At 38.8% G+C, this 19621-nt stretch overlaps 2 protein-coding genes across 7 annotated transcripts in view; both read left to right on the top strand.

Moving 5' to 3' along the window:
• MPP7 (MAGUK p55 scaffold protein 7) overlaps window positions 1-549 on the top strand; it is a 268477-nt gene extending 267928 nt beyond the window's left edge. For 4 of the 5 annotated variants that reach the window (XM_081226950.1, XM_081226952.1, XM_081226951.1 and 1 more), the window contains 2 exons: window positions 14-188; window positions 433-549. In XM_081226950.1, coding sequence (XP_081083076.1) covers window positions 14-157 — 144 coding nt within the window. In that variant the 3' untranslated portion in view covers window positions 158-188; window positions 433-549. Of the gene's footprint in view, window positions 1-13; window positions 189-432 lie in introns of those variants that run through there. The other variant, XR_014015250.1, reaches the window with a different exon arrangement.
• Window positions 491-19621, top strand: part of ODAD2 (outer dynein arm docking complex subunit 2) — a 248108-nt gene continuing 228977 nt past the window's right edge. For both annotated transcript variants that reach the window (XM_081226944.1, XM_081226942.1), the window contains exon 1: window positions 491-549. The gene's annotated coding sequence lies outside the window, so the exon portion shown is untranslated. The remainder of the gene's footprint in view (window positions 550-19621) is intronic.

Genomic DNA, 19621 nt, shown 5'->3' with positions numbered 1-19621 from the left:
CGGTTTCATCCAGGTTGTTGGAGAGGTGGACTTCACTAGCCTTGCTCTTACCCACACGGTCCAGCCATTTCAAGCTGTGGAGCAAAGAATGGGATGGTTGGTCCCAGCCCGTCCACGATGGGGACACCCCGCCCCGCCTCTCTCCATCAGGCATTAAGCGTCACCCACAGCCTCTGCCCCTGTTCCAGGTAGGCAAAGTCGACTTTTCCAGCTCTGCATGTGAGGACAGACTGCCACCTGCTTATACAGACAGGCTAAGTGGCACTGGCCTTGCTTAAGCCGCTGAACAAGTTAGCCCAGCTCTGCTTCCACTGAGAGGCTGTAGGATGTAGCAGTTAGGGGCGTGGGATCTGGATCTGGAGTGTTGAGTTCAGATGCTGCCTATTACGAGTTTTATAACCTCATTTAATCTCACTGTCGTTTTCTCACCAGAAAATAATGGAGATAATAAGAGTGCTTACCTCATAGGATTGTTGTGGGCATGAAATGAAAGAATTGATTCGTGTAATGTGCTTGGAACAAAACCTGGGCTAGACGTGCTCGCTGATGGTAAGTTCGCTTCACAGCGATCACTCTCACACCCCACAGTTTAAGAGTAGCTGCATAAATATTCTTAATTACTCCACACAGACAGTTCTCCTGTTAGTAAATTCACAGGAAGCTTCCTAAATAATTTCTATGACCAGCTTTATTGTTTTATAAAAATACCGTTACTTCCAAATGATACATCCACAATTCACTGGGTGATTCTCAACAGGAAAGTGAAGCAATTTCTATTTGCAACCACTAGTATAGAATATAACTGATATCAGCTGAAAGAAATGTCCCTTAATTGTATCCCAGCCCTTCCTTCTGCTACCGCACTTCCTTTCCAAATGCGTGCTCACTTACACTTCAGCTTCTGGGGGGCAGGGAATATTTTTACTTTTATAACAGCTGTCTTATTCACATACACCTACGTGGGCCTGCTCACCGCCAGACCAAACTGTCCTTACTAACGTCAGACATCTGTATGATTTGTCTGTGATTTCATTTAATCCTTATAGCTGCCTTGTATGGGAGTGGTAGCTTCATATTTTACAGTTGAGAAAACCAAGGTGCTGGCTTCCGTACCTGGCCCAAGGTAACAGGGGACGAGTAAGGAATCGGGGCTTGAACAGTGGTCAGGCTTCCTCCAATCCCACACTGTTTCACTGCGTTGTGCTTCCTGGTGGTTCTAGAACTTGAGCCAGTTCTGGAAACAGGAGAGATTTGGTCATTAGGGGAGTGATTGTTCATCCTTTTGATGCACAGCAGTTTACAAGGAGTTTTCTCAGAACACTGTTGCTTTAGTCAGATATAACTTGATTTATCTATGCCTGTATAGTGGGCTGATCTTCAAACAGTGGCTATTATCAAAAACATACAAAAAACTTAGCATAATATGCAACGTTTCTATTTTGTCTGAGTACCAGTCCTTAGTGATGAATCATGATTGGTCTAATCAATCATGACAATCCCCTCTTCACAAGGATGGATCTGAGTTGGTCATGCCACCCAATTCGAGGTAATGTCTGTCATAGGAGCCATGAGTAAGAGTTGTTTCCCTGATTTAAACAACTGCATGAGGTGAAAACCTTTTATGCTCCTGCCCCCATGCTTCCTGTTTGAGATGCTTCAGTTATATTGAGGTGCTTGCAAAGATGACAGCCATAACCCTAACCCTAAACCAGTGGACGACTGAGGCCAATCTATAGATGAATGAGTAGAAAAAGGAAAAGATCCTAAATCCATAACATCACTGAGCTGCTGAAAAAAATCCTGGGACCTCCTTCCTCTAATTACTGAAAAAGCAATGTTCTTTTACACTCTGTTGGTGAGAATGTAAATTGGGGCAGCCGCTATGGAAAACAGTGTGGCAGTTCCTTAAAAAAACTAAAAATAGGGCCTCCCTGGTGGCGCAGTGGTTGAGAGTCCGCCTGCCGATGCAGGGGATACGGGTTCGTGCCCCGGTCTGGGAGGATCCCACGTGCCGTGGAGCGGCTGGGCCCGTGAGCCATGGCCGCTGAGCCTGCGTGTCTGGAGCCTGTGCTCCGCAACGGGAGAGGCCACAACAGTGAGAGGCCCGCATACCGCAAAAAGAAAAAAAAAAAAAAAAAAAAAAAAAAAACTAAAAATAGAGCTGCCATATGACCCAGCAATTCCACTTCTGGGTACATATCTGAAGAAAATGAAATCACTATTTTGAAAAGAGATCTGCACTCCCACGTTCCATGTTCACTGCAACATTATTCACAACAGCTGAGACAAGGAAACAGCAAGTGTCCCTCAACAGATGAATGAAGAATGGGAGGATGCACTCACACACACATACATGAAGATTATTCAACAGTTAAAAATAAGGAAATTCTGCCTTTTGTGACAACATGGATGTGTCTTGAGGGCATTATTCTAACTAAAGTAAGTCAGAGAAAGACAAATAACTATATGTTATCACTTATATATGGCATCTACAGAAGCTGAACTCAGAAATAGAAAATAGAATGGTAGTTACCAGGGTTTGGAGGGAAAAGGGGGAGGTTGGTCAAAAGATACAAGCTTCCAGTTATGAGATGAATAAGTTCTGGGGATGTGATGTACAGCATGGTGACTTTAGTTAACCACAGTGTGTAACATGCTTGAAAGTAGCTAAAAGAGTTATCAACAGACACACAGGGTAATTATGTGAGGTGATGGAAGTGTTAAATAACCTTATTGTGGTAATCATTTCATCATATATACATGCATCAAATCACACCGTACACCTTAAACTTACACAATGTTGGGCTTCCCTGGTGGCGCAGTGGTTGGGAGTCCACCTGCCAATGCAGGGGACACAGGTTCGTGCCCCAGTCTGGGAAGATCACACATGCCGCGGAGCGGCTAAGCCCGTGAGCCATGGCCGCTGAGCCTGCGCGTCCGGAGCCTGTGCTCCACCACGGGAGAGGCCACAACAGTGAGAGGCCCACGTACCGGGGAAAAAAAAAAAAAAACAAAACAAAACTTACACAATGTTAATTATATCAGTAAGACTGGAAAAGATGTTCTATTAAAAAGTGTTAATATTAAGCTGTTGTTTACTTGCTGCTGGAAGCGTTCCTAATGGAAAGCAGTATCCATGACAACCTAGGCCACTCCCAGTATCTACGTTCACTTTCCAAAGATGTCACGTGCCCTGCAATGATGCATTGAGTTTTAAAACATTCTGGAACTTGTAGTGAAAACTAAAGCAAGAGATCCCATTTAAATTTTATTTTTCTTGGGTTCCACGTTTTTTCCTCCACAATATGGATAAAATTTAAGTTTGGGGAAAGTTGTTCATATGTTTTTGGGCTTCCAAATTTATCATGGTTGTGAGTCTACCATTTTGGACAAAGTAATACCTCTTTAACTGTTTAATCTGACCTGGGCATTAGTAATACCTAAAGGCTCCATTCATTGGGCCCCTGCTCTGTGCCTGGCACTTTGCTAGTTAGTAGTAGGTGAGCTGTTTGTTATCACTGGCTCCACTTAAACAGAGAAAAGACATAAATAGCAATATGTTTAAATAACAATGGCTACAAAATGTAATTATTGTACATGTCAATGAAGAGCTATATAACATAAAGTAATAACTTAGGGAAATACATTGCTCTTAGGAATCTAGAAGATACGAAAACAACTGAGGATGAAAGAAAGAAGGAAGAAATATAAACGTGCTTAAATATTAGTTAAATTTTTAAAAAGTATTTGAAGGCAATCATCTGTGGAATTGAAAGTAAATACAAAGAGGAATCAGAAAGAGACTCCATTAAATGAGATGACAGAAACAAGGCCAAATGGGTCTCTTATTACAGATTTAAATGCCATGAACTCATGTATTGAGACCATTTTTCAACTACATCAAAAATGGACATCAACCATATTCTTCAAGGAGAGAAAGATTTAAAGTAAGAGGATTGACAAAAATAAGCCAGGCAGATGCAAACAAAAAGAAAGCAAAAAAAAAAAATAAGAAAACAGAAAGCACAATAATAATATCAAAATTGAGTTCAATGTTTATCAGTTGGGTCAAAAAGTAATTCTTTAGTAATCAGTGGTATAAGCCACAAAAGGAGGAGCATCGAAGACAAAGGGTAAAACCTTGAGAAGTGCAGTCAATAAAACCATGTTATTTGATAATCTTTAAAATACTTCTCTTAGACCTTGAAGAAAATTGTTATAGAAGGTCCATGTATCACAGTTCCTCAGCCAATCTCATAGCCATGGAAAGAATGCTTATTCCTGCAAACTGAGATTATACCTTCTATTCAAGAGCCACACTGAGCACTTATAAAACCCAGTCCTCAAGTAAGCTACAAGAAAAACCTCATTAAATTCCAAAATGTTTAAATACTTCAAACTACATCTAGTGACCACAGTCCAACAGAACTAAGGATGAATAACAAGTAAACACCAATAAAAGACCTCTTAGAAAAACTCAAAATTTAAAAAAGTATTCTGATCATGGACTAACTAAAAATAAAATTGTAGATTATTCAGAAAATAACAATGTAACTTTCAGAATCTATGGACTAGGACTAAAAGACTGAGCTCAGGAAAACTTGTTGCCTTAAAAGCTTTTCCAAAGGAAAAAAAAATAAAAATAAACACTGGCTCAAGCAACTCCGGAAAGAATAACATGAGTGGTATTTTGGCTAGGTTGTAATATACACTGACTTTTCCAGGAATGCGCTACCATGTAAATCAAAGGAAGATAGTATTTCATTTTTTCAGAAGTTTACCAAGAGTTTTTCACTATTTTGGAACATCATGTCACTAATGGCAATACCACTCATGCTGTCAGTCTCCAACATTGCATGTCAGGACACACCCATGCCACGATGTGTGAACCTTCCCCATGCACGTGATCACTGCTGTCTTTGGGGAACTGCTGCTTGAGCATTTACATCTCACAATGTGAGCTATTTTACTTTCCATTGCTCTCCTTTTCCTTCTCCCTTATATTACACTGGGGTTCCATTTTATTATTTTATTTTATTTTGCTGCACTGCGTGGCATGCGGGATCTTAGTTCCCCAACCAGGGATTGAACCTGTGCCCCCTGCAGTGGAAGCGTGGATTATCAACCACTGGACTGCCAGGGAAGTCCCTGGGGTTTCTTTTTAACTATGCAGACTACACTATATCTGTTATCCTGAAATGAAATTTTTTCAGGATAACAGAAGGGATGTCACAAAAATCTCTCTTATAGAAAGAGACCATTGAGTATGATAGGAGTGATTATTGCTGCTTCAGATGGATGGCTATTCAAATCCCATCTATTTTGCACCCTTTGAGCTGTACTCATCCTGTTTTAATATTATGCTTTGATATGATTAATATGTGACTGAGCATCAAGTACTATCCTTGGGGATACTGCTGCAGAAGAAAATAGCTTTAAAGTTGATAATATTTTCCAAAAACATATAATGAGATTATATGAGAGTAGACATTACTACAGACCCAAATACTAAGTTGAAAGATCACAGACTCTCCCAGAACATAATTTTAATAGCATAAGGATGAAAACTGAGAAAAATTGTGAGACATGGCAAGTAAATCCAAAGGGAGGAGATCAAGATGGCAGAGTAGGAGGACACAGAGCTAACCTCTCCCCATGAACACATCAAAGTGCAGTTACATGTGGTGCAATTCTCACTGAAAACTAACTAGAGGCTGGCAGAAAGACTCCTGTGCAACCAAGGCTGTAAGAAAGATCCACACGGAATTGGGTAGGAAGGAAAGAGAAGCGATCAGATCGGAACTTGTGCCCCTGGAAGGGGACCCAGAAGAAGAGGGGGATACGTGGGCGAAGATTCCCCCTGGGGAATGAGGGCTTCGAGCCACATATTCTGCACCCCAGCCCTGGGGTCTGACACTGAAAAGACGAGTCACCTTAGCTGGTTTGAAAATCAGTGGGACTAACCGGAGGGCTGTAAGAAACCTAGACTCCGCTTGTGAGGAGAGTGCACAGACTTGCTTACTCCTGAAACAAAGCAGAGAGAGCAGATTGAAACTGCACGGGACTCTGGCCGGTTTCCCCCAACCACCCTGCAGCATACCCCAGCCTGAGCCGAGCGCCCACTCAGGCGCCATTTGCTCTGTGACACAGCTCCACACTAGGATGACAGCAGCCATGGAGGAGAGGAGTGCTCAGTTGTGAGGGACGGAACTGGCTTGGACCTGGAATGGCCTCTGAATGGGGCAGGGACAGCCATTACAGGTGCTTACAGAGAGGTCCAGGACTCTGGGGCCAGGACTGCCACAGTCCATACCCTGATCCACACCAGGCACCCACTGCAGCCCCTCTTGCTCCAGTGCTGCTCCCCTCTAGGGCGAGGGTGCTGGTGCTAAGAGACAGGAGAATACACACTTGACAGAAGAGAGTCAGCTTGGACCTGAGCCTCAGGACTTCTGTTTCAGCAACTTGGGACCTGAACAACCAACCCTGCAATAGAGTGATGTTGGCTACTGACCAGAGGAGAAGCCCTGGCACAAACACCTGGCCATGGCTCTAGCCTGTCCATCTCCAGTCCCAACTCTTACCAAGATGACAGGTGCCAGCACACCCTGGAGGAAGCATGACTGGTGCTCACATCAGATCCAGCTCTCCCACCAAAGCTACAGGGCATATGCAACTGTACAGGGATGCTCCCATATGGGGACATCCCTTCAAGGCTGGAATAGGTAACTATTTCCCCTAAATTCATAGACTCAGAGAAAGATGAGCAAAATGAGAAGACAGAGGAATTTGTTTCAGTTGAAAGAAAAAGAGAAAACCCCTGAAAAAAAAAAAACGAATGAAACAATAAAATTTACCAGATAAAGAGTTCAAAGCATTAGCAGTAAGAATGCTAACTAAATTAAGGAAAAGGATAGATGAACACAGTGAGAACTTTAACAAGGTGCTAGAAAATGTAAAAAAGAACCAGTCGTAAATGAAGAATATAGTAACAAATGAAAAACACACTAGAAGGAATTAACAGGAGACTAGGTGATAGAGAAGAATGCACAAGTGATCTGGAAGACAAAGTAATGGAGATTATCCAATCAGAACAGCAAAAGTAAAAAAATTTTAAAAATGAGAACAGTTTAAGGGACCTCTGGGACACCATCAAGTGTACCAACATTCACATTACAGGGGTCCCAGAAGGAGAAGAGAGAGAGAGAAAGGGGTCAAAAATGTATTTGATGAAATTAGGTTGAAAACGTCCCAAACCTGAAGAAGGAAACAGATATCCAGGTACAGGAAGCACAGAGGGTACCAAACAAGGTGACTGCAAACACATTCACACCAAGACATGTCATAATTAAAGTGGCAAAAGTTAAAGAGAGATTCTAAAATCACCAAGAGAAAAACAAAGAGTTATATGCAGTGGAACCCCCATAGGCTATCAGCTTTTTCTGCAGAAACTTTGCAGGCCAGAAGGGAGTGGCAAGATATATTTAAAGTGCTGAAAGGGAAAAACCTGCAACCTAGGATACCCTACAGAGCAAGATAGTCACTTAGAATAGGAGAGAGAAAGAATTTCTCAGACAAGCAAAAACTAAAAGAGTTCATAAATACTAAACCTACCCTAAAAGAAATGTTAAAGGTTCTTCTCTGTGTAGAAAAGAAAAGGTTACAAGAAGAAGTAAGTATCTGTAGAAAAGGAAAAATCCCAGGAGTAAAGGCAAAGAATCAACCACTTAAATAATCTAGTACAAAGATTAAAAGAAAAAAGTGTAACATCATCTAAAACTACAATAAATAGTGAAGGGATAAACATGAAGATGTAAAATATGACATCAAAAACACAAAATGGGGGGAAAGGGAGTAAAAAATGAAGATCTTTTAGAATGTGTTTGAACTTAAGTGACTACCAGTTTAAAACAAGTAGATATAGTTCCAGTCAACATATATGAACTCCTTGGTAACCATTAATCAAAAACCCATAATAGATACACAAAAACTACGGGAAAAAAAGAACACAAGCATGCCACCAAAGAAAATCATCAAACCATGAGGGAAGAAACAAAAAGAAGAAAAGAACAGAGAACTCCAAAAGCAACAAGAAAACAAATAACAAAATGGGAATAAGTACATACTTATCAATAATCACTTTAAGTATCAATTAAAATGCTCCAGTTAAAAGACATAGGGTGGCAGATTGGATTAAATAAAAGACCCATATACTGCTTACAAAAGTCTCACTTTAGAGCTAAAGACACGCACACTGAAAGTGAGGGGGAAGGAAAAAGATATTTAATGGAAATGGAAACAGAAGGAAAGCAGGGATAGCTATACTCCTATTATACAAAATACACCTCAAAGTCTATAACAAAAGCCAAAGAAAGGCACTATATAATTATAAAAGTATCAATACAAAAAGAGGATATCACAGTCATTAACATATATGCACCCAATACAGGAGTACCTAAATACATTAAGAAAATATTAACAGACATAAAGGGAGAAATTGACAATAAAACAATAATAGTAGGGGACTGTAACACCCCACTTACATCAGTGGACAGATCATCCAGACACAAAATCAATAAGGCAAAATTTGTCTTAAATGACACAATAGACCAGTTGGACTTTATAGATATCTACAGGACATCTCATCCCAAAACAGCAGATTACACATTCTTTTCAAGTGCACATAGAAAGTTCTCCATGATAGACCACCTGCTAGGCCATAAAATAAGTCTCAACAAATGTAAGAAGATAGAAATTACATCAAGCATTTTTTCTAACCTCAGTGGTATGAAGCTAGAAATCAACTACAGAAAGAAAAATGAGAAAAACAAACATGTGGGGACTAAAAACATGCTACTAAAAAACCAATGGGTCGGGCTTCCCTGGTGGCGCAGTGGTTGAGAGTCCGCCTGCCGATGCAGGGGACGCGGGTTCGTGCCCCGGTCTGGGAAGATCCCACATGCCGCGGAGCGGCTGGGCCCGTGAGCCATGGCTGCTGAGCCTGCGCATCCGGAGCCTGTGCTTGCTCTGCAGGGGGAGAGGCCACAACAGTGAGAGGCCCGCCTACCGCAAAAAAAAAAAAAAAAAAAAAACAAAAAACAATGGGTCAATGAAGAGAGAAAGCAGAAAATCAGAAAATACCTTGAGACAAATGAAAATGGAAACACAACACTCCAAAATCTATGGGATGCAGCAAAAGCAGTTCTAAGAGGGAAGTTTATAGCCACATAAGCCAACATCAAGAAACAAGAAAAATCTCAAATAAGCTGATCTGCCAGTTAAAGGAAGTAGAAAAAGAACAAGCAAAGCTCAAAGTCAGCAGAAGGAAGGAAATAATAAACATCAGAGAGGAAATTTAAAAATAGAGAACAACAAAAATACAATAAAAAAGATCAAAGAAATCATGAGCTGTTTTTTTTGAAAAAATAAACAAGAAAAAATTGATAAGACTTTATCCATGCTCATCAAGAAAAAAAAAGAGAGGACCCAAACAAATGAAATAAGAAATGAAAGAAGAGAAATAACAACTGATACCACAAAGATTCAAAAAAAGCATAAGAGAATACTATGAACAGTTATATGCCAAAAAAATTGGACAACCTAGAAGAAATGGAAAAATTCCTAGAAACATACAAACTCCCAGACTGAAAAAGGAAAAAAGACAATCTGAGCAGACTGATCACTAGTAGTGAGATTGAATTTGTATTAAAAAAAACCTCTCAGCAAACAAAAGTCCAGGACCAGATGGCTTCACAGGAGAATTCGACCAAACATATAAACACCTAATACCTATCCTTCTGAAACTATTCCCAAAAAAATAGAGCGGAACACTCCCTAATTTATTCTACGAGGCCACCATTACCCTGATACCAAAACCAGACAAAGACATGGAAGAAAGAAAGGAAGAAAGAAAAAAGATTAAAGAAAATTATTACAGGCCAGTATCTCTAATAAATATAGATACAAAAAATCCTCAAGAAAATATTAGCAAAACAAATTCAACAATATATAAAAAGGATCATACGTCATGATTGGGATTTATTCAGGCATGCAACGATAGTTCAATATCTGTAAATCAATGTGATACACCTCATTAAAGTGAAGAATAAAATCATATGTTCATCTTAATAGATGCAGAAAAAGCTTTTGACAAAATTCAACATCCATTTATGATTAAAACTCTCAAGAAAGTGAGTATAGAGGAACATAACCCAACAGAATAAAGGCCATATATGGCAAGCCCATTGCTAACATCATACTCAATGGTGAAAACTCGAAAGTATTTCCTCTAAGATCAGGAACAAGACAAGGATGCCCACTCTCACCACTTTTGTTTAACATAGTACTGCAAGTCCTAGCCATGGACATCAGACAAGAAAAAGAAATAAAAGACATCCAGATTGGAAGGGAAGATGAAAAACCATCACTGTTTGCAGATGACATGATACTATATATAGAAAACCCTAAAGTCTCCACCAAAAAAATATTAGAACTAATCAATGAATTCAATAAAGTTGCAGATTACAAGTTTAATATATAGACATATGCTATATTCTATACACTATTAATGAACTACCAGAAAGAGAAAACAAGAAAAGTCCCATTTAAAATTGCATCAAAAAGAATAAAGTATCTAGAAATAAACTTAACCAAGGAGGTGAAAGACCTATACTCTGAAAATTATAAACCATTGATGAAGGAAACTGAAGATAATACAAAGAAATGGAAAGATATCCTGTGTTCATGGATTGGAAGAATTAATATAGTTAAAATGTCCATATTACCCAAAGGAATCTACAAATTTATACAAACCCTATCAAAATACCCGTTACATTTTTCACTAGAACTAGAACAAATAATTCTAAAATTTTTATGGAACCACAAAAAACCCCAACGAGTCAAAACAATCTTCAGAAGAAAGAACAAAGCTTCAGGTATCATGCTGTCTGACTATACCATAAAGCTACAGTAATCAAAACAGCATGGTACTAGCACAAAAATGGGCACGTAGATCAATGGAACAGAATAGAGAGCCCAGAAATAAACCTATGCACTTACAGTCAACTAATCCACAACAAAGGAGATATATAATGGAGAAAAGATAGTCTCTCCAATAAGCAGTTCTGGGAAAACTGGACAGCTACATGTAAAAGAGTGAAATTAGAACATTTCCTCACACCATATACAAAAACAAACTCAAAATGGATTAAAGAGCTAAATGTAAGACCTGAAACCCTAAAACTCCTACAAGAAAACATAGGGAGACACTGTATAACATAAATCATAGCAATATTTTTTTGGATCTCTCTCCTAAGGTAAAAGAAACAAAAGCAAAAATAAACAAATAGGACCTAATTAAAAGCTTCTGCACAGCAAAGGAAGTTATCAACAAAACAAATAGACAACCTACTGAATGAGAAAAAATATTTGCAAATGATATGACTGATAAGGGGTTAATATCCAAAATATATAAACAGCTCATAAAACTCAATATCAAAAAAACAAACAATCCAATTAAAAGATGGGCAGAAGAGCTGAATAGACAGTCTTACAAAGAAGATATACAGACGGCCAATAGGCATATGAAAAGATGCTCAACATTGCTAATCATCGGAGAAAGGCAAATCAGAATCACAATTAGATATCATCTCATATCTGTCAGAATAGTTGTCATCCAAAAGAACACAAATAACAAATGTTGGCGAGAATATGGAGAAAAGGGAACCCTAGTACACAGTTGGTGGGAATGTAAGTTAGTGTAGTAGCCACTATGGGGAACAGTATAGAGATTCAAAAAACTGAAAATAGAACTACCATATGATCCAGCAATTGCACTCTTAAGTATATATCTGAAGAAAATGAAAACACTAATTCAAAAAAATATAGGCACCCCAATTTTCATAGCAGCATTATTTACAATAACCAAGATATGGAAGCAACCTTCATGACCATCAACAGATAAATAAAAAGAATGAAATTCTGCCATTGGTAACAACATAGATGGACCTAGAGGGTGTTACACTTAGTGAAATAAGTCAGAAAGAGAAAGTCAAATACTGTATGTTATCACTTGTATGTGGAATCTAAAAATTAAAATGAATGACTACAGCAAAACAGAAGTAAACTCACAGGTATAGAGAACAGGCTGGTTGTTACTAGTGGGGAGATGGAGGGAGTGAGAGGCAGGAGGGGATTGAAAGGTACAAACTGCTATGTACAAAGTGGATAGGCTACAGGGTTGTATTGTACAGAACAGGGAAATATAACCATTATTTTGTAGTGACTTTAAATGGAGTATAGCTATAAAAATGTTGAGCTGCTATGTTGTACACCTGAAACTAATATGATGTTGTAAATCAACTATATTTTAATTTAAAAAAAAGAAAGTAGATCCAGGAGATCCAGTATCCATGTAGTACAGTTTCTCATTAGGAGAAAATTAAGCTAAAAACATGAAATAAACAATATATTTACCTAAATTGAAGATAGAATCACTTTAAAGTTCTAAGTAATTCTTTCATAAATTTGTGAACCTCAGCAATAGAAAGAGTCCCATAGCATGATAGAATGGGGGAAAGAGAGAGAGTGAGATTACCTAGAAGGAAATGAAAAACCTGCTGGGCATCCAATGCCTCATGTGCAATAGGATATTAGATAACAAAGGCACAGCAAGTACTGTGGGGAAATGAGTATAAGTCTAGAATTCTGTAACCAGCTAGACTATCATTCAAGAGTGGCAATAAAACAGACTCACTTAGGCGTACAAGGACATAGCCAGTTTTGTCACCCTTATATTCTTCCTGGAAGAAAAGACTCAAAGATGTACTCCAGCAATGAAAATGAATTTATGAAAGAGGAAGTTATGAATAAAACCAAGAGTGGTAGGTAAAAGAATCAGCAAAACTTACAGACAATAATACATTTAAAGTATTTGGATTTAAATCACTCCTATATCACTTCTTAGCTATGTTACCTCATTCAAATTACTCATCCTCCCTGCACCTTCATTTCCTTATCTATAAAGCAGAAGTAGTAGTAACAGGACAACACAGTAGGGTTTGTTGAGATGTTTTACATAAAGCCCCCAGTACAGTATTTGTATCTGGTTAATGTTAAATAGATATTAGCTATTATTTTATAGTGGTGGGCTTCAAGTTGCTAAAACATTTTTGCAGGGCAATTTTGCAGTTCCCTGAAAATTTAAAATACACTTGGCCCTAGACCAGTTTCATTTGCAAACTCATATTTGTACAGGAATGTCAAATGCGGTAGAATTTATTTTGGAAAAATTATAATCAGTCTTAGTATTAGCAGTGAGAGAATGATATACAATTGTAAAATATAGTTTTGACCACGATGCTACCATTGTAAAATATGAGGTGGTTCTTTCTGTATTATTTTATTATAATGTACATATTAATAATGTGTATAGACCTGAAAGGATGTTACATTCTTGTATGTAAAGGTATATAAAAAATGGTATGAAGGTGCCAAACCAACTGTTAATGTGGTCCACCTAGGGAGAGTGGCGGTACTGAGAAGTCTTGCTTTTTAGTACGTACCTTTTTGTATTATTTGAATTGTTTTTTATTTAGCACATGGTGCTTTTGTAGTTCAGGTTTTTATTTTTTTGGGGTACGCGGGCCTCTCACTGCTGTGGCCTCTCCCGTTGCGGACCACAGGCTCCAGACACGCAGGCTCAGCAGCCGTGGCTCACGGGCCCAGCCACTCTGCGGCATGTGGGATCTTCCCGGACCAGGGCATGAACCCGTGTCCCCTGCATCAGCAGGCGGACTCTCAACCACTGTGCCACCAGGGAAGCCTTGTAGTTCAATTTTTTAAAAAATGAATGAATGCCTCACAAATATCACACCTCAACTTTGGTTACAATATATTCCAGAAGTTCTTTATTTTGTAGAAAGTGTGTCTTGACATAGAGTCTAGTGTACAAGATGTGTACCCGTTTGCCCTCGTTAGAAAGCTAGGAGGTTAATCTGTGTCCTACTGTGTAGTCCTGATGTATTACGAACATGTGTTCTCCCAGTTCCCTTTTCTTTATTCCTCACACTCTGTCCACCAAGGTGATGCTTCTTCAGTTCCATCTTTTCCCATCTTTGTTCTTTTCCCTGGACAATCTCATTCTTCCCTGTGGCTGCATCTACTGGAAAGCATGTTGGGCACATATTTTGTTCTAGGAACTGCTAACATGTATCCTCATTCACTGTTCACAACAATCTGAAAAGGAGTTGCATATAGTCTAAAACACTTGCCCAAGGTTATGCAGCCAGTATATGATAGATATAGCTTTTAAAGTCCGAGTCGCCTGCTGCCTAAACCACATTTTGCTAGCCTTTAAACCGTACTGTCTTCTATACATTTAATATTCACTCTGTGTCTCGGTCTCCTCATCTGTAAAATGTGGGTTAATAATAATAGCGCCCACCTGACTAGGATTGTTATGAGGGGGAGAGGAACCCAGTATAACTAAACCTTTTCTTTGGTCATCTTGCAGAGATGAGGAGGCAGGAAGCAGACAAATTTAGGTGTAAATAACTAGTTAACTGAGTTAATACCTGTGATGATGCCCAGAGCTATGCTTGGCACATAGTGAGTGTTATATAGGTATTATTTTTCTTGAATTCTAGACCCTCATTTCCAACTGAATTTGATTCCCTTGATTAACTTTCATGTGCAAAAATGGTCACAAGCACCTCTCAGTTCTACCTCAGAGATGTCTCTCCTTAACCCAATGCCACTATCTTAGCATCTGTTGCTGGACCTATTCCAATAACCCCACTGGCCTCTCTTCTGCAGTCCGGCCCTGGTGTGACTCATCCTCAATATTTCCTGCTTGAGTGATTTTTCTAAAACATAAATTTGATTATGGCAGTCTCTTGCTTACATCCCCTCAGTGTCTACAACTCAATAATAAAAAATGAGCAAAAGATTTGAACAGATACCTCAGAAAAGAAAAAAAAAAATATATATATATATGGCCAATAAGTATATAAAAATATGCTCAATGTCATTAGTCAACAGGGAAATGCAAATTGAAACCATAATGAGACACCACTATTCAGACTTTAGGTTGGCTGAAATGAAAAAGACTGACCATCCCAAGTGGTGGCAAGGATGTGGCGCATCTGGGACTCTCATACATTGCTGGAGGGAAGGACAAAATGGCACAGCCACTTTGGAAAGCAAGTTTGCAGTTTCTTAAGTGAAACATACTTCTGTCACACAACGCAGCTATTCTACTCCTAGATATTCATCAAAGAAAAACAAAAGCATAAGTTCACATAAAAACTTGTACACAAATGTCCATGTCAGCATGATTTGAAATAGCCCCAAACTGGAAATAACCTAAACACCTATCAACAGGCAAAAAGGATAAGCAAATTATGGTTTATCCACTCAATGGACTAGAGCTCCACAATAAGAAAGAACAAGCTAATGAGACATGCAACAATATGGATGAATCTCAAGATGGTTATGGTGAATAAAAGAAGCTAGACAAGAGAACATACTGTATGGTTTCATTTATAGAAAACTTTAGAAAATTCAGGGTAATCCATAATGACAGAAAGCAGATCAGTGATTGCCAGGATGAGGGGAAGGAAGAGAGGAATTACCAGGGGCTGCGAGGAAACTTCAGGGGATAATGACTACGTTTGTTATTTTCATTATGGTAATGACTTCAAAACTGATCAAACTATACACTTTAAGCATCATGCAGCTTCTTGTACCTAAATGTTACCTCAATAAAGTTGTACAAAAAATAAGAGAGACAAATTCTGAAATTAAAAGAAACCCCACAGATAGAGAACTGGCTCCCAGGCATCTATAATACAAAGCAAGATAAAACAAGCCAGTCCTCGTATGAAAAGGCTTTCATGATCCGTCCCCTGGCTGGATTTTGACCTTCATTTCCATCCTTGATCTCTCCAGCACCTCATGCACATGTCTATCAGCAATGGGCCAGTTACCGTGCAGTTATTTATCCTTAAGTGTGTCGCCTCCTATGTCCTCATCTCTGCAGGATGAGAGAAGAGGGTTGGTTACACTGTGCTTCTCCCCCACCTGCAATGCCTGGCATCTCAAGAATTCGTGGGAAGGTAGGAGGAATAATGGAAAAGTATATAACTAGACAGTGGAAGGCTGTTTCAGTCTCTGGAAGTGCTGCCCTGGGTAGTTGATAGTTTAGACTTATGGATAGGTTTTGGAGGAAGGAGGAACATTACCTTGCAACCTCTCACACTGAGGTCTTCCACTGGTACAGCACCGTTATCCAGCAGACTGCCATTTCCTGCCATGGGGTGGAAATACCAACTGTAATGAAAACTTGGGGCCAGGTTCTCTCAAGAATTAGAGAATAAAACATCTTCAGGCACATTTTATACCCATTATGAGTTAGAGAATATTCTTTAGAACTTTCAGAGAGCTGAGAGGAGCAAAATATTTCTATAAAGTATAATTATTTTATCCCCATATTCCCTAAAGATCAGTTCCTTTTAATAGCTTATTTTTTCACCAATAGTTTTCTGTTCCTCTGAAAGAAAATACTGTTGGGGCTCAGCCCTTGTAAGGCAGGCTGGCAGGAGATATTCTTATATACAAAAAATTGCTTCGTTGAGATTTTTTTCTTTTAAACTCTTTATCTCATGTATTCTAAATCTGAGCTCACCTTCCCACCAAAACTCTCCCACCTTCTGTGTTTTCAGCCTTAGTCAGGCTTCACTGACCCTCCAATGTCTCCAGCTAGGTCTCTCCCAGTCTACCCTCACTTCTCTACTGTGTTAGGCAAAATTTGGAGATGACCCCCAGAATCCCCACCCTCTGGTGTGTACCTACTACACCTTCTCCCAATTGTTCAATCAAATACTAATTTAGGTGTTCCTATAAAGGGATTTGGCCGATGGAATTAAGGGTTTCAAATCAGGTGCCTTTAAAAAAAGGGATTTACCCTGGTCTAATCAAGTATGCCCCTAAAAAGTGACTGGGCTTTTCCTGACAGAAAAAATAAAATAAAAAAGGTTTGAAGTGTGAGAAGGATTTGATATGAGGAGATTCTCTGTTGCTGGTTTTGAGGATGGAGGGGACCACACAGCAATGAATACGATTAGCCCCTAGGACCTGAGAGCCGTCCCCAGCTGACAGCAAGAAAGCTAGGACCTTGGTCCTACAACTGCAAAAACTGAATGCTGCCTACAACCAGCTGAGCCTGGAAATGGACCCTGAGCTCCAAGTGAGATGAGCAGTAAGTCCTGCTAAAACCTTGATGTTAGACTTGGGAGACCTGAGCAGAGAACTCAGCCATGCCTGGACTTCTGACCTGCAGAACTGTGAGCTAAAAATGGGTGTTGTTTTAAACTACTAAGTTTGTCGTAAGTGTTACACAGGAATAGAAAACTTGTATGTTCACCCACTACAGACATTCAGCCACTGGATCCTATCTCTTAGCTCCATCCTCTCTACTCTCTCCCTCCCTCTTTTATTTTATTGTGGTAAGAACACTTAAGATCTACCCTCTTAACAAATTTTAAAGTTTACAATACACTGTTGTTATCTATAGGCACAATGTTGTAAACAGATCTCTAAAATTACTCATCTTGCAAAACAGAAATATTATACCTGTTGATCAGCAACTCCCCATTTCCACCTCCCCGCAGCCCCTGACAACCACCATTCTATTCTTTGCTTCTAAGAGATTGACTATTTTAGATACCCTAAAGAAGCAGAATCATGCAGTATATGTCCTTCTGCGACTGGCTTAACTTAGCATAGCTTCCTCAAGGTTCACTTCTGTTGTCATATATTGCAGGATTTCCATCTTCTTTAAAGCTGAATAACATTCTGTTGTACGTATATAGCACATTTAAAAAACTCCATTCTTCCATCGATGGACATTTAGGTTGTTTCCACATCTTAGCTATTGTGAATAGTGCTGCTATAAACGTGGGAGGGAAGAAATCTCTTTAAGATCCTCATTTCAGTTCTTTTGGATAAGTAGCCCTAAGTGGATTGCTGAGTCATAAGGTAGTTCTATAATTAGTTTTTTGAGGAACCTCCATACTGTTTGCCATAGTGGCTGCACCATTTGCGTTCCTAGCAAAGGAGTTCGGGAGTTCTGATTTCTCCACATCCACAGCAGTTGTCCCTTTTGTTTTGATTTGCATTTCCCTGATAATTAGTGACATTGAACATCTTTTCATATACTCTTGGCCATTTGTAAATCTTTGGTGAAATGTCAATTCAAGTCCTGAGACCATTTTTAAATCAGGATTTTTTTTTTTTTTTTTTGCTATTGAGTTGTGGGAGTTCCTTTCGTATTTTGGAACTTAATCTCTTATCAGATATATGGTTTGCAAATATTTTCTCCCATTCCACTGATTGCCTTTCACCCTCTTGGATTTCTTTTGCTGTGCTTTTAAGTTTGATGCAGTCACACTTATCTGTGCTTTTGGTGTCATATCCAAGAAATCATTGTGAAGACCAATGTCATGAAGCTTTCCCCCTATGTTTTCTTCTAGGAGTTTTATAGTTTCTGGTTTTATGCTTAGATCTTTAATCCATTTTGAATTGATTTTTATGTAAGGTGTTAGATAAGGGTCCAATTTCATTCTTTTACATGTGGATATCCAGTTTTCCAAACACCATTTGTTGAAAAGATTATCCTTTCCCTACTGTGCATTTTTGGCACACTTGTTAAAGATCAGTTGACCATATATTTGTGTGGATTTATCTCTGGGTTCTCTCTTCTGTTCCATTGATCTATAAGTCTGTCATTATGCTAGTATTTATACTGTTTTAATTACTAAAACTTTGTAATACATTTTGAAATCAGGAAGTGTGATGCCTCCAGCTTTGTTCTTCTTTTTAAAGATTGTTTTGTCTATTTGGGTCTCTTTCAGTTTTATATGAATTATAGAATTTTTTTCTGAAAAAAAATTACCATTGGTATTTTAATAGGGATTGCATTGAATCTGTAGGTCTCTTTGTGTAGTATGGACATTTTAACAATACTAAATCTTCCAATCCATGAACACAGGATGTCTTTCCATTTGTTTGTGTCTTCCTTAATTTCTTTCATCAGTGTTTTATAGTTTACAGTGTACAAGTCTTTCACTGTCTTAATTAAGTTTATTCCTAAGTATTTTATTCTTTTTGATGCTACTGTAAAAAAGATTGTTTTCCTAATTTCCTTTTCAGTTTGCTGTTAGTGTATAGAAATGCAACTGATTTTTGTATGTTGTATGCAACTTTACTGAATCCATTTACTAGTTCTACCAGTTTTTCTGTGTGGAGTCTTTAGGTTTTCTACATATAAGATCATATCACCTGCATACAGGACCAATTTTACTTCTTCCTTTCCAATTTGGATGCCTTTTTGCTATGGTCTGAAAGTTTGTATCTCCTCAAAGTTCGTGTGTTGAAATCCTAACCCCAAATGTAGGCCCTTTGGGAGGTGATTGGGTCATAAGTGTGGTTGGAAATCTCATGACTGGTATTAGGTCTCTTAAAAAAGAGATCCCACAGAGTTCTCTAGCCCCTTCCATCATGTGAGAATAACAATGAGAAGTCTGCAACCCCAAAGAGGGCCCTTACCTGATCACATTGTCAC

Source organism: Mesoplodon bidens (assembly GCF_964165515.1).
Source record: "Mesoplodon bidens genome assembly, chromosome: 3".
Lineage (NCBI taxonomy): Eukaryota > Metazoa > Chordata > Mammalia > Artiodactyla > Ziphiidae > Mesoplodon > Mesoplodon bidens.
Note: the sequence above shows the minus strand (reverse complement) of the source record. Positions and strands in the feature narration are given on the sequence as shown.